Source organism: Sander lucioperca, chromosome 13 (genome assembly GCF_008315115.2).
Source record: "Sander lucioperca isolate FBNREF2018 chromosome 13, SLUC_FBN_1.2, whole genome shotgun sequence".
NCBI lineage: Eukaryota > Metazoa > Chordata > Actinopteri > Perciformes > Percidae > Sander > Sander lucioperca.
Window position 1 is genome coordinate 6,479,180 of NC_050185.1, and position 12,908 is coordinate 6,492,087.

Sequence of the window (12,908 nt, forward strand, 5' to 3'; positions counted from 1 at the left end):
CAGAATCAGAATCAGAATCAGAATCAGAAAGGGCTTTATTGCCAAGTACGTTGCACATACGAGGAATTTGTCATGGCGTTGTTGGAGCATGTCACACATACAAATATATAAAAAGGATAAAAAGATATAAACAATATAAGTATAAACATATACACACAGTACGTATTAATAACGATAAAATAAATTTAAATAAATAGTAAAATAAGTTAAACAGTAGTGAAAAGGGACGCTACAGCAGAGTAGGTACAGTGGCATGAGGAGCCAGAGGTGGGGTGTGGAGAGAGTCAGGATGGATTCCGAGCCTTGTTTAGAAGGCTAGTGGCGGAGGGGAAAAAACTGTTTATGTGGCGTGAGGTTATGGACCTCATCCTCCTGCCAGAGGGGAGTGGCTCAGAGAGCTTGTGTCCGGGGTGGGAGGGGTCAGCCACAATCTTTCCAGCACGCTTCAGAGTCCTGGTGGCGTATAGGTCCTGGAGCGGCGGCAGATTGCAGCCAATCACCTTCTCAGCTGACCGAATGACACGCTGCAGCCTGCCCTTGTCCTTGGCAGTGGCAGCAGCGTACCAGATGGTGATGGAGGATGTGAGGATGGACTCAATGATGGCTGTGTAGAAGTGCACCATCATTGTCTTTGGCAGGTTGAATTTCTTCAGCTGCCGCAGGAAGTACATCCTCTGTTGTGCTTTCTTGACGAGGGAGCTGATGTTCAGCTCCCACTTGAGGTCCTGGGAGATGGTAGTTCCCAGGAAGCGGAAAGACTCCACAGTGTCAATTGTGGAGCCACAGAGGGTGATGGGGGCAGGTGAGGCTGGGTTCTTTCTGAAGTCCACAACCATCTCCACTGTCTTTAGAGCGTTGAGCTCTAGATTGTTTTGCTTGCACCAGGTCACCAGGTGGTCAGCCTCCCACCTGTAGGCGGACTCGTCTCCATCAGAGATGAGTCCGATGAGGGAGGTGTCGTCCGCAAACTTCAGAAGCTTGACGGACTGGTGACTGGAGGTGCAGCTGTTGGTGTACAGGGAGAAGAGCAGAGGAGAAAGAACGCAGCCCTGGGGGGATCCGGTGCTGATGGTCTGTGAGTCGGAGACGTGTTTCCCCAGCTTCACATGCTGCTTCCTGTCAGACAGGAAGTCAGTGATCCACCTGCAGGTGGAGTCAGGCAATCCATGTTAATAACAATCCTTGTTATTTTGCAATTGACTTAACTGGTCACAAGACAAGCAAATATACATGCTCAGGTTTTTTTTTGACATAACATCCGTTCTGATGGTCTCACTTCAAAATCTACACTGGTCAAACTGATAGGGTTACAATGTGCTTTAGTAGATTTTCTAGTGCAAATTAAGTTAATTTGATAATAGTGCCCTTTAATTAGACACAATTATTCCTGACATTTGGCCTTTTAATAAGCTCTGCATGTTTTCTAATGCTGGGAAGAGTGGTGATAAAGCTGTGTACAGCCACTGCAGTGCAGCCTAGTGTTGAAGTCTACCCTAATGGTCCTTCTGGCCCTGAAATCAACTTTGATCAGCACCAAGATGCAAATGGCACCCATCTGAGTCCCAAGCATACACAGAAGACCCAGAGATCCAACAGTCTGGTGTATGCACACTGCCTCAGCATGAGCAGGCCTGTAACCTGTTTAATTCCTCTTGATCAGCTGACATTTACTCATGTTTTCCAGATCTGTGTATAATAGCGATGCACTTTGCAGGCCTGCAGTCTTTCTGTTCCGCATGCATTTCACAGAACATTCAAACACTCGCAGCTTGAAATTTACAGAGACAAGACAGCGAAGTGCACTTGTTGCAAAATGAATACAAGAAACAATCCTTTAACACAGGAGAACGCTGTTTGTTTTCTGCTTCCAACTGACGGTGTTGTTTTAAAAACCACGATCACAATCGCTTCCTGTTAGCTATTGTAACCATGACTACAGTCCCCTAGTCTATATTGACGACGTTCCACTTCCAGGATTGTTCAGGTGCCGCCGGACATTCTGACGGATGTCCCTCTTTTTAGGCCATATGTCCGTCACCTTCCTCTTTCTTTGTGTTGTTATTCTAAACTCTGGTGGATTTCTGAGGACTATGGTTAACTGCTCCTCAGATCTCTGCAGGGTAAATCCAGACAGCTAGCTAGACTATCTGTCCAATCTGAATTTTCTGTCTCACGAGTAAAACCACTTTTGAACGTATACATGTTCCACCAAAACAAGTTCCTTCCCGAGGCTATTTTGCAGAGACACCGTCATTGTAGATTCATTGAAGAAATGCCAATAAACCAGATCATGTTTTTTCTCCCATCCCAGAATGCTGTGTGGACTAGCCATACCCTCCTCTGCAGCGCTGTGGAGGAAGGTCTGGCAATGCGAGATTAACAGTCCGCTAACAGTCATTTCAAGCCAAAGGAGGATATTTTCCCTTAGCCTAACCAAACCATAGGGTTGTAATATCATACATATTTTTTGATTTTTCAATTATCTATGCTTTTCTACATACAGCCATGCCCTCTGCTCTCAACATGTCTCCACACTGCAGTTACGCAGATAAACACTGTATTTTTCAGAACATAAATCACCGCAGGTCTGCAAGGTCGGGCATTTCTATCAGCTGAACTAGGAGGCGTTCAGCTCTCTGTTAAATACTGGCTGTAGCTGCTGGGCCTGCTCTTTGCACTTTGTCAAGGACCCTAGAGGAAGTAAAGAAAAACATCAAAATATGCAGGACCAATATAAATGAACAACAAGTTGGATTTTCTTTGGGTGCATTAGGCTCCACGTTTCTCTGCGTTTCTTGCCATCAAATAATTGATTTTGGCCATGGATGTCTCTTGTTTGCTGTCTGCTCTGCACACAACAAAAAAAGCCAGGTTAGGGGTGAAAGTGGTTTTCTAATGGAATCATTTGTTCACCCTCTGCAGTCCTCTCTCTCCTCTTACTGTAATTGGCTCTGCCGAAGCTTCTCCATCTAATAGTTGAAAGATGGCAGCTACTGAAAACACTTCATATTCAGATGTAGTTCTCTCTGGTTAAATCAATCCATTTGCTAACCCCCTCTCAGTTTGTTTACCTAATTAAAGGAATATGTTGCATAATTATATGAGCTTGAAATATTGATATTTGCAACTGCAGCACCACATTTTGTTGAAAGTGTCAATCTTCCTAATTAATCTTCCATTAACAGCAGAATACAGAGCCATTTTTTTCACAGTGTTCCTTTTGTGAAGCTCAGTTTTTTAAATATGGAAAATAAACGTTAGTGTTGGCTTCATCAAGGTATGAAAGTCATTATTATAGTGGCTACTAGGGCTGCACAATTAATCACAATTTTATCGAAATCGCAATATGGACTAGTGCAATATCCAAATCGCAGGGGGCGGGGCGCAATATTATTTGTTTTAATTATAATATTTGGCAAACGATGTGTCAAACCATTCTAAAATAAAGTATTGTGGTGCTGCAGAGACATCCCGGCCTTCAAATCCTATCCTACAGACTAAAGAAAATATCTGTTTGGTACAGATCCTCGCAAAAAAATTGCACTATAATCATTTTCATTTTTTTTTTATTTTAATATTTTATAATAAAAATGAGAATAATACATAAATGATCATTCCCTCCAATATTGTGAATCATATCGCAATCGCAATATCAGTCAAAATAATCGCGATTAGATATTTTAAGGTATATTAACGGGCAGCCCTAGTGGCTACATGATAAATACACTGTGTATGGACCACACACCGGTCCTCCTCAGGGTCAAACAATCACATATTCATATGAGTGAATGAAGCTTCAGTGGCACACATGAGAATGTTCATTACATTACACCGGCAAAATAAACACAATGCCACAGAAAATGTTAAAGAAAATATGTAGTAAAGAAGACATGAATACACAAATAAATTGTCTTCAAAACGCCAATACAAGTATATATTATATTTTACAACCAATACCAGATGACCCCCCCCCCTCCCCCCCAAAAAAAGAACCCAACAACAACTAAATAATTAAATAAAAGAAAAAAGAGAGAGAAAGAAAACATAAACTAATAAAAATAGAGGCAATTTTTATTTTTTATTTATTAGTTTATTTGTCAGGGACAATGCAGCGCACATTATTACATACATAATTATCACAGTCAAAGCCATAACAATATGTGTAGATGTGAAGGTTTCTAGGCAATAGGCTAATTTGCAACCCCAGTCCCTGGTCAGGCTTTTCTAAAAAGATATATTTTTTTAAAGAACTACATAGTGTGAGTTACACAATCATGCAGCAGATACATTGTATACTAATATATTACATCACCATATCACAGATTCATGACCACATTACATGAGCAGCGCACTGTATGCATTTATTTATTTATTTTTGATATAAAAAACATCACAAAGCAGCACATCACGTAACAACACAAACCGCAAGCACCCAGCTGCCCGCACCCGCTCACCTATTACCCACCCCGATAGTGAGGGTCCTGGGCCGCTACATGTTTAGCTCCCATACCCAGACCCCGCCCCGCTGGGTGAACCTTGGCAGCCAATACGCAAACAGCCAGGCATCTAGCACAGACAATACATTACAACAGGGACAACAGAGTGTGTGCATGTGTGTACGTGCACCTGCTCCTGCATTTATGGACCTGACTCAGTGGCTACATGTTTGGTTTTCTTTCAGCCAGTGTTTCACCTTTCTATTAAATGTTTTCAATTCAGTTTGTGTTTTTATTTCAGTTGGTAAATCATTCCAAAAATGGGTCCCTATCACTGAAAAACATGACTGGTCGAAAGTGGTTTTGCGCCCCTCTGCTATGCAGTTGCCACCCACTGCTCCCCTTGTGGCCACTCTCCTTGTATTTGTTTTTGTCACAAAAGGACAGAGTATGGCGGGAGCTAGATTATTTGCACATGTAAAAGTCAGTTTAAGAAAAGAGAACTTAATAAAGCTATCAAAATTTAAAAGCTTGTATTTCTGTACAATCAAACAGTGGTGCCACATTGTTGGTTTCTGATCCATTATTTTCAGTGCCTGTTTGTATAATGATATGATGGGTTTGACTGTTGTCTGTTGCTTGGTCCCATACAGTAACACAGTAGGATAAGTGAGAGAGTATCATTGCATGAAAAAACCATAAAGCTGCCTTGACAGGTATGTGATGCCTTATCATTCTGAAACAGTTTAGGTTTGTCCGGACAGTCTTACAGAGTTTGTTAATGTGTTTATTGAATTTGAGTTGGGAATCCAGAATATTACCTAAAAAATGTAATTCCTCAACTTCCTCTATGGCCTTTTGGTCTATTTTGATAGTACGCTTGGCTTTCCCTCTTATAGAGAAGCACATAGATACAGTCTTTTTGACGTTGAGCGTTGAGCCACTGGGATATACCCTCCATTTCCTTGGTCAGGGTCTCTGCTGCTGCACTTGGTGTCCTAGCTGATGCATAAATTACTGTATGGTCAGCGTACAATAACCTGATTAATTTCATAAAAAGGTGACAAATCTTCCCAGAGGCCAGGATATACAGCGGCATTCAGCTTACAAATCCAAAAAAGTTTTCCTTTTGTAATAGTCTCTTTAGTCTGTCACCACGCCCAAACATTAGGTGTGACTTCACTGACTATGGCTGAGTACTCCACAGATTTAGCATTGCACTCTAACATTGTTGCCCCCAGTGTGCCGTTCTATTGGAGAAAACGTGATGCAGTGTCATAAAGACTGCCCCATAGGCTAAAAAAACTGGCCCACCGCGTGCAGCTGGTGCTCTTTTTATTTCCCCCCCTTCTGCCTCACTGCCACTGGCCAAAGGATAACTAGGGTTCACTGAGCGGATGGCCTTTAAATCTTCTTTATGCGTGTCCTACATAAAATCGCCCACACAATGTGTATACATGATAAGAGTGGAATTACAGTTAGGAAGTTGCTTACTGTGTTAAAGTTTTGTCTGTAAAACATCTGAATGATCTGGTTGTGTTCCTCTGCGAAAGCAGTTTTATCATGCAGATAAGACATCAAGCGCTTTGATTTATTCTAGCGTAATTTATTTAAACAGTTCCCAACAGTGGTCAAAATTAAGATGACTAAATAATATAACTATAAAGATTGAATGAGTAGAGTATTGGAGCATTGCTCGAAGATGGTACTCTGCCTTAAATGTGTGAAAACTGAAAAATGATATGATGTGTGTGAATTTAGTGGTGGTGGATATCAGGGCTGGAATGAAACCTCCATTACACCGCCTCCTCAGCTCCAAGAATATATACAGTTATAAAATAAAGCAAGACTGAAAATTCACCAAAATGTGTAACAACTTCAAATAATAATTTGCAGCTATTATAAAAAGACATTTAACAGTTTAACCCTATTCTAACAGCTGTGTAACATAGGGCAAAAGTGTTTAATTTTGTCTTACCCATTTGTCAAAATGGATGGATGCAGTGAAACAGTAAAAAAAGGTTGTCCATAATGAACCTCCTTCTAAAAACAAAAACAATATTTTATAAAAGTCTGAAATTACAAAGCAGACCACTACTGCTCCTCCGCCTCCCACCAGCCTCTGGAGCCTACCACGATATTGCTCACACCTGCAGCGGACTGAATGGTCGATAATCACTAGTTGTGATAGGAATTATGCTTTTGCTCAAATGAGTCAGGAGTCAAACAATGCATTCCCTCTCGCTGCTGACAGATAAAAGTTTTTTTATTCCTGCATTCGCAATTTACATAGATTTAAAGGATTTTTTAAGGCCGATATCGATACAAATATTTGGTGATTTAAAAATCCGATATATATCGGCCGATTATATAATTTAAAAAAAAATTAAAAAATCCAGAAACGCTTAACAAAACATAAACAGATTTCCCTTACATTAGTTATTTGTAGTTATTTATGAGTCCTCACTAAAATAATATGATAATGCAGTTTAAAAATAAACTTGTCTGTTTTATTGTCACAACAGAACAAGGGAACATCAAAATATATTAAAGTTCTGATAAATAAAATGTATAAAATACAAACTTAAGATATGAAACTTAAAGGTGCTCTAAGTGATGTGACGCCTTTTTTAGGCTACAACATTTTTCGTCACATACAGCAAACATCTCCTCACTATCCGTGAGCTGACTGTCCCCTGAACACACTGTAAAAAAACACGGTCCCTGTAGACAGCCCAGGCTCCACAAACGGCAACAAAAACAAACGGTGCCAACCTGCACCACGAACCATAACAAACAGTGTTCCAGCCAATAACTGACAAGGAGCTGGTTGAGCCATCACTGCAGCAGCATTAGCCAGTAGGCTACTTCCACAATGCACGTTCATGACTCAACCAACTCCTCCTTGTCGGTTATTGGCTGGAACACTGTTTGTTATAGTTCGTTGTGCAGGTTGGCGCAGTTTGTTTTTGTTGGTGTTTGTGGAGCCTGGGCTGTCTACAGAGACTGTGTTTTTTTACAGTGTGTTCAGGGGACAGTCAGCTAGCAGATGAGTGTGGAGATGTTTGCTGTATGTGACAAAAAATGTTGTAGCCTAAAAAACGCGTCACATCACTTAGAGCACCTTTAAAGGGTTAAACACGAGTTTTGCCAACAGGGACGTTGTAGAGAGCCCTCTGGTGAACAAACTATGCAACGCCAACACTCATAACATGGTTGAAGGGTGTTTCGTCCGTTTTTATTTTTTAAATATTAATTTATCGGCCATTATAAATGCTGATACCAATAGTTTGGAAAATGCCTAATATCGGCCCACCAATATATTGGTCTGGCTCTTTGTGTGTGTGTGTGTGTGTGTGTGTGTGTGTGTGTGTGTGTGTGTGTGTGTGTGTGTGTGTGTGTGTGTGTGTGTGTGTGTGTGTGTGCGCGTGCGCACGTGTGCCCTGACACCGATGCGGCTCAATATATGACATTCATGAGAAGCCATAATAATTGTATAAATAGTGACTTCATTGATATTCAAACTGTAATAAATGTCACCTACCATTTAATTACTATCTTATTTTTAGTAGTTATATTACAGGTAGTCTGTATCCAAGACGTTCCACTTCCAGGATTGCTCCGGTGCCGCAGGAAATTCTGCCGTATGCATGTATTTTGGTCCGATGTCCCATTACCTTCCGCTTTCTTTGTGTTGGAATTCTAAACCGGTGGATTTCTGAGGACTATGGTTAACTGCTCCTCAGATCTCTGCAGGGTAAATCCAGACAGCTAGCTAGACTATCTGTCCAATCTGAGTTTTCTGTTGCACGACTAAAACCACTTTTGAACGTACACATGTTCCACCAAAACAAGTTCCTTTCCGAGACTAATATTGCAGCAACTCCATGCGGAGCTTAGCGTCGCCCATGACGGTTGTGATTGGTTTAAAGTAATGTCAATAAACCAGAGCACGTTTTTCTCCCATCCTGGAATGCTATGTGGACTAGCCAGACCCTCCTCCGCTGCGCTGTGGGGGAAGGTCTGGCAAAGTGAGACTGTATTACAGGTGACATGTCCGTGCTCCTTTTTAATGCCTCCCGACTCTCTGATGAAGTTCAGTTTTTGTGCAGAGTTCTTCATGTCATAGTTTATATCTGATGACTTTTGTTTGTTTATCTATGTGCCAGCCCACTACAACCCTGTATCCAAAATATTACTACCACTATTACAACTACTACTAGTAGTAAAGTCGTAGTTATGTTCCCCTCAGGATGAATTGTAATAACTTTGGTGATCCCTTAACATTTCATTTAGTCTATATCGACGACGTTTGATTTAGGGGATTGCTCCGGTGCTGCCGGAGGTTCCGCCTGATGTCCCTAGAAGCTACAACCGATAATCAAATTATATTTATCTTTTTTTTAGTAAAATACTCAACACACACTCAACAGCCATTTTAATTCCAGAGCTCGCCTCCCTATGTGTACGTTTCACCAAAACAAGTTCCTTCCCAAGGCTATTTTGCAGAGGCACCGTACCTGCGTCCGGCACTTGGCGCCGCCCAGGACGATTGTGATTGGTTTAAAGAAATGCTAATAAACCAGAGCACGTTTATCTCCTATCCAGGAATGCTGTGTGGACTAGCCAGACCCTCCTCCGCAACGCTGTGGAGGAAGGTCTGGCAATGCAAGACTACATTTCATATAGCACTATCGTCAGGTTTAAATTTATTCAGTACTTTGATTCATGATCAAATTCCTGCACAATTAATGACATTCCCAACAGTCTTAGCTGTATTTTGTGTTAAGTTCTGCAAATTCTTACACGCTGATGTTCAGCAGGTATTATGTTTTTCCTTAGATCAGCGTGTTAGCATGCTAATATTTGCTCATTAGCACAAAACACAAAGTACAGCCAAGGTTGATGGGAATGTAGTTGGTTTTACAAGTATTTACCTACTAGTACTGGAGAAATAGAAGTTTTGACTTGATGATGGCACTACAGTAGATGAGAAGTTTTGAGAGGTCACCGGGGGATCACATATTTGAGGGAAAAAACCAATGCCCATACCAAATTCACTGCAATCCATCCATTAGTTGTTGAGAGATTTCACTTAAAACCACAAATGTGGACATTGTGGTGGCGCTTAAAGAAAAGTCAGTGGTTCACCCAAATGATTAGGATTCATCCTCTGGGAGACCTGAATGTCTGTAAAAAAAAATTTAATCGCAGTCCATTCAATATTTGTTAAGCTATTTCAGTCTGGACCAAACTGGTGTGTGCCATCCCTGGCGCCATGCTAGCATGGCAATAAATGTGATACGCTGCAGTTGGTTGGAGCCATGGCTGTGCAAATGAATGAATGAATGAATGAATGAATGAGTTTGACCCACCTGGACAAAGTGGAACACTGTTATTTTTTAATTTGAAGCTTTACCTTCCTGACATACTTAAGGAATAGCATACAGCAACATGGCCTATTTACTGACCATTTCTTGTCTAATACCCACAGAGCAGAACTGACTTTGTATTTGGCAGAAAAAAACCCACACTTTTCCTCTTGATTCCCGCTGTTACATAGATGGATACTGTTTGAGTGCCGGTCCTTTTACTTGGCTGGGCATAGGCTCACTTTGCATGTCTGTGTTCTTCCACCTGCAGAACAAAACCTAAACCAGACGTACTAGAGAGCTTTGATATTCCCTGTCTGAGGCAATGTGCTGCTGACCTGATTTTGATTAAATATGAAAGGGAAAAAGCACAATAAACAAATTCTGCCTAAATGTCTAGGTATATGGACACATACTGTATGTACACAATACCTTCTGTGGTTTTCATGTGTGCATTTCTTTGTGTGTTAGTCCACCCACGAGCATGTCATGGGCATACAGGGAGCCATGAGCAAAGGCATAACGCATAATTAGCTTTGCAGCATTTGGGTTGGGTTTTATCAGGGGGACATTTATTTCAATTTATGAACGCATGTCTACTGTAAGTAACTTGACCCAACAGACCACCCACACAAAGAGAGATGGCATTTTCTCTTTTATCAGACTGGTTGATTAAACGTCTGTCTCAAAGGTGCTCTCGCTGCTGTGATGTGGCCAGCCAAACATCCGTGATTGAATGCAAAGGTTTTAATTTGCATGTAATGAAAGTGTAATTTCCCACATGCATTTGGGCTGATAATATGGACAAAATCAGATTTTGCAATATATTTGACCATATATACGATATTCTAAAGTGATAATGTTTTGTGGCCGACAAGCAGCTTTTAGACTCGAGACAATTCTGCGAAAGAAAACTGATTGTAATGTGGATATGATGACCAAGAACATGATAAGGCTAATGCTATTGAGCCAAACCAATCAAATGAACTCACATAACTAACACCACAAACAGACATTTTAGCTAAATCATCAGAGATCAGGTGTACAATAAATATATCCATTATGCTAACGTATTGTTATACCAAATAAACGAGCATGAAGTAGTTCTCAAATAATTTTGAAGAGATAGAGCAGACCCTTTTACCCATGCTAGCGGTGTAGCTCTCGTCAGTCCACCACTTTCAGACTGAAAAATGTCAACAACTATTAGATGGATTGCCATGACATTTTGTAAAGACTGTCATATTTCCCAGACGATGTACCCTTATGACTTTGGTGAGCCCTTTGCTTTTCCCTCTAGCTCCACCAGCTGGAGGACATTGTGCTTTTCAGTAAAATATCTCAACAAGTATTGAAATTTGGTACAGACATTTATGTTCCCCAACTTTGGTGATCCTCTAACCTAGTCATTTAGTGCTATAATCAGATCTTAATTTATCCAGTTGTTTGGTTTATGACCATTAACAGAAAACACTCCCATCAACCTCAGCCTTGTGTTTAGTGCTAATGAGTAAATGTTAGCATGCTAAACTAAGATGGCGAACATGTTAAACATTACACCTGTTAAACATTAGCATGTTAACATTGTCATTGTGACCATGTTAGCATGCAGTAGTTAGCATTTAGCTCAAAGCAAGTATTCCTCCCAGAGCCACTAGCATGGCTGTATTCCTGTGATTTTTTTTGGGAAAAAACTGTGCGACACCTGCCAATCCAGTCCAGTTTATTTAACAAGCATTCTATAAATAAAGAGAACCGTTTTTTTCCCTTGTTCTTCATGTCATTGTTTATATCCAATGGATTTTGTGTGTTAACATACAGTATGTCCCAGTGCACTACAACCCTGTATCCAAAATATTACTACCACTATAACAACTACTACTACTAGTAGTAGTAGTCGTGTTCCCCTTTAGGGTGAATTGTAAAAACTTTGGTGGTCTCTTAACATTTCATTTAGCACTATCATCAGGTTTTAATTGATCGAATACTTTGATTTATGACCAAATACCTGCAGAATTAATGACAATCCCAACAGCCTCAGCTGTATTTTGTGTTAAGTTCTGCAAATGCTTACACGCTGATGTTCAGCAGGTATTATGTTTTCCTTAGATCAGCGTGTTAGCATGCTAATATTTGCTAATTAGCACAAAACACAAAGTACAGCCGAGGTTGATGGGGATGTAGTTGGTTTTACAGGTATTTACCAAAGTACTGGACAAATAGAAGTTTTGACTTGATGATGGCACTACAGTACATAGTACATAGATAACTGTTTTTTCTCTTGATCCAAATGTGAATAGAGTGTAGATCAACTCTTCCTACTGCAGCTGACTCCGCTCACAGCCTCTCCTTTCTTTTCCAGCTGTGGTGGAACGCTGTGACCGGAGGCTGGCCCATCTCACGTTGATGCTGGTGGGCGCTCCCCAGGACTCTCCCTGCAACCTGCTCCTGCACCACTGCCACCTCCCCGCCCACCATGGCTATGAGCAGTGACCCTGGCCGTGAGATGCTGGACCCCGACTCTGACAAACAGACCAGCAGTCTCACAGACAACATGGCTGCCTTGACGACGGAGGACTCCAGCGGCTCTGCATCCAGCGGCTCTGCATCCAACGGCGTGAGGAATGGCGGGGCTCAGCAGGACGCGGCTCAGGCCAAGAAGACTCGTGCACTGCGGCCTCACCTGACTGGGAGGAAGTTGTCGCTGCAGGAGAGAGGCACTTACCTGTCAGGCTCTGGAGGAGGATACACGCACATATCCCCTCGTGTGGCTCGCAGGCCCACCGTGGAGTCTAAGCGTGTGTCCATCTCAGACGCTCAGGTGAGGAAGTGATTTTTATTCTTTATGAATTAATAATCATTAAATTATAGTTCTAGAGCTCAACAGTGTGGTTCCGGAAAGTAAATATCCCATTAATTTTCTCCATAAGGGTTTTGATTATCAGCCATGATGTCTAAACCATGCGAGGTAGACTTATTACGAGCTACGAGATCGTGATTGTGAAGGTTTATGCCCCTGTAAAGCCCACAAGTTTGCATGAAATCAACCTTGTTTTGAGAAAAACGTATCTTATTCAATATGTCGTGAAAAGTACTACAA

At 41.3% G+C, this 12,908-nt stretch overlaps 1 protein-coding gene across 2 annotated transcripts in view; it reads left to right on the plus strand.

Moving 5' to 3' along the window:
* The window catches only part of camkk1a (calcium/calmodulin-dependent protein kinase kinase 1, alpha a), a 78,687-nt gene that overhangs the window by 21,580 nt on the left and 44,199 nt on the right, over positions 1-12,908 (plus strand). For both annotated transcript variants that reach the window (XM_031310698.2, XM_031310699.2), the window contains exon 2: positions 12,171-12,629. In XM_031310698.2, the coding sequence (XP_031166558.1) occupies positions 12,285-12,629 (345 nt within the window). In that variant the 5' untranslated portion in view covers positions 12,171-12,284. The remainder of the gene's footprint in view (positions 1-12,170; positions 12,630-12,908) is intronic.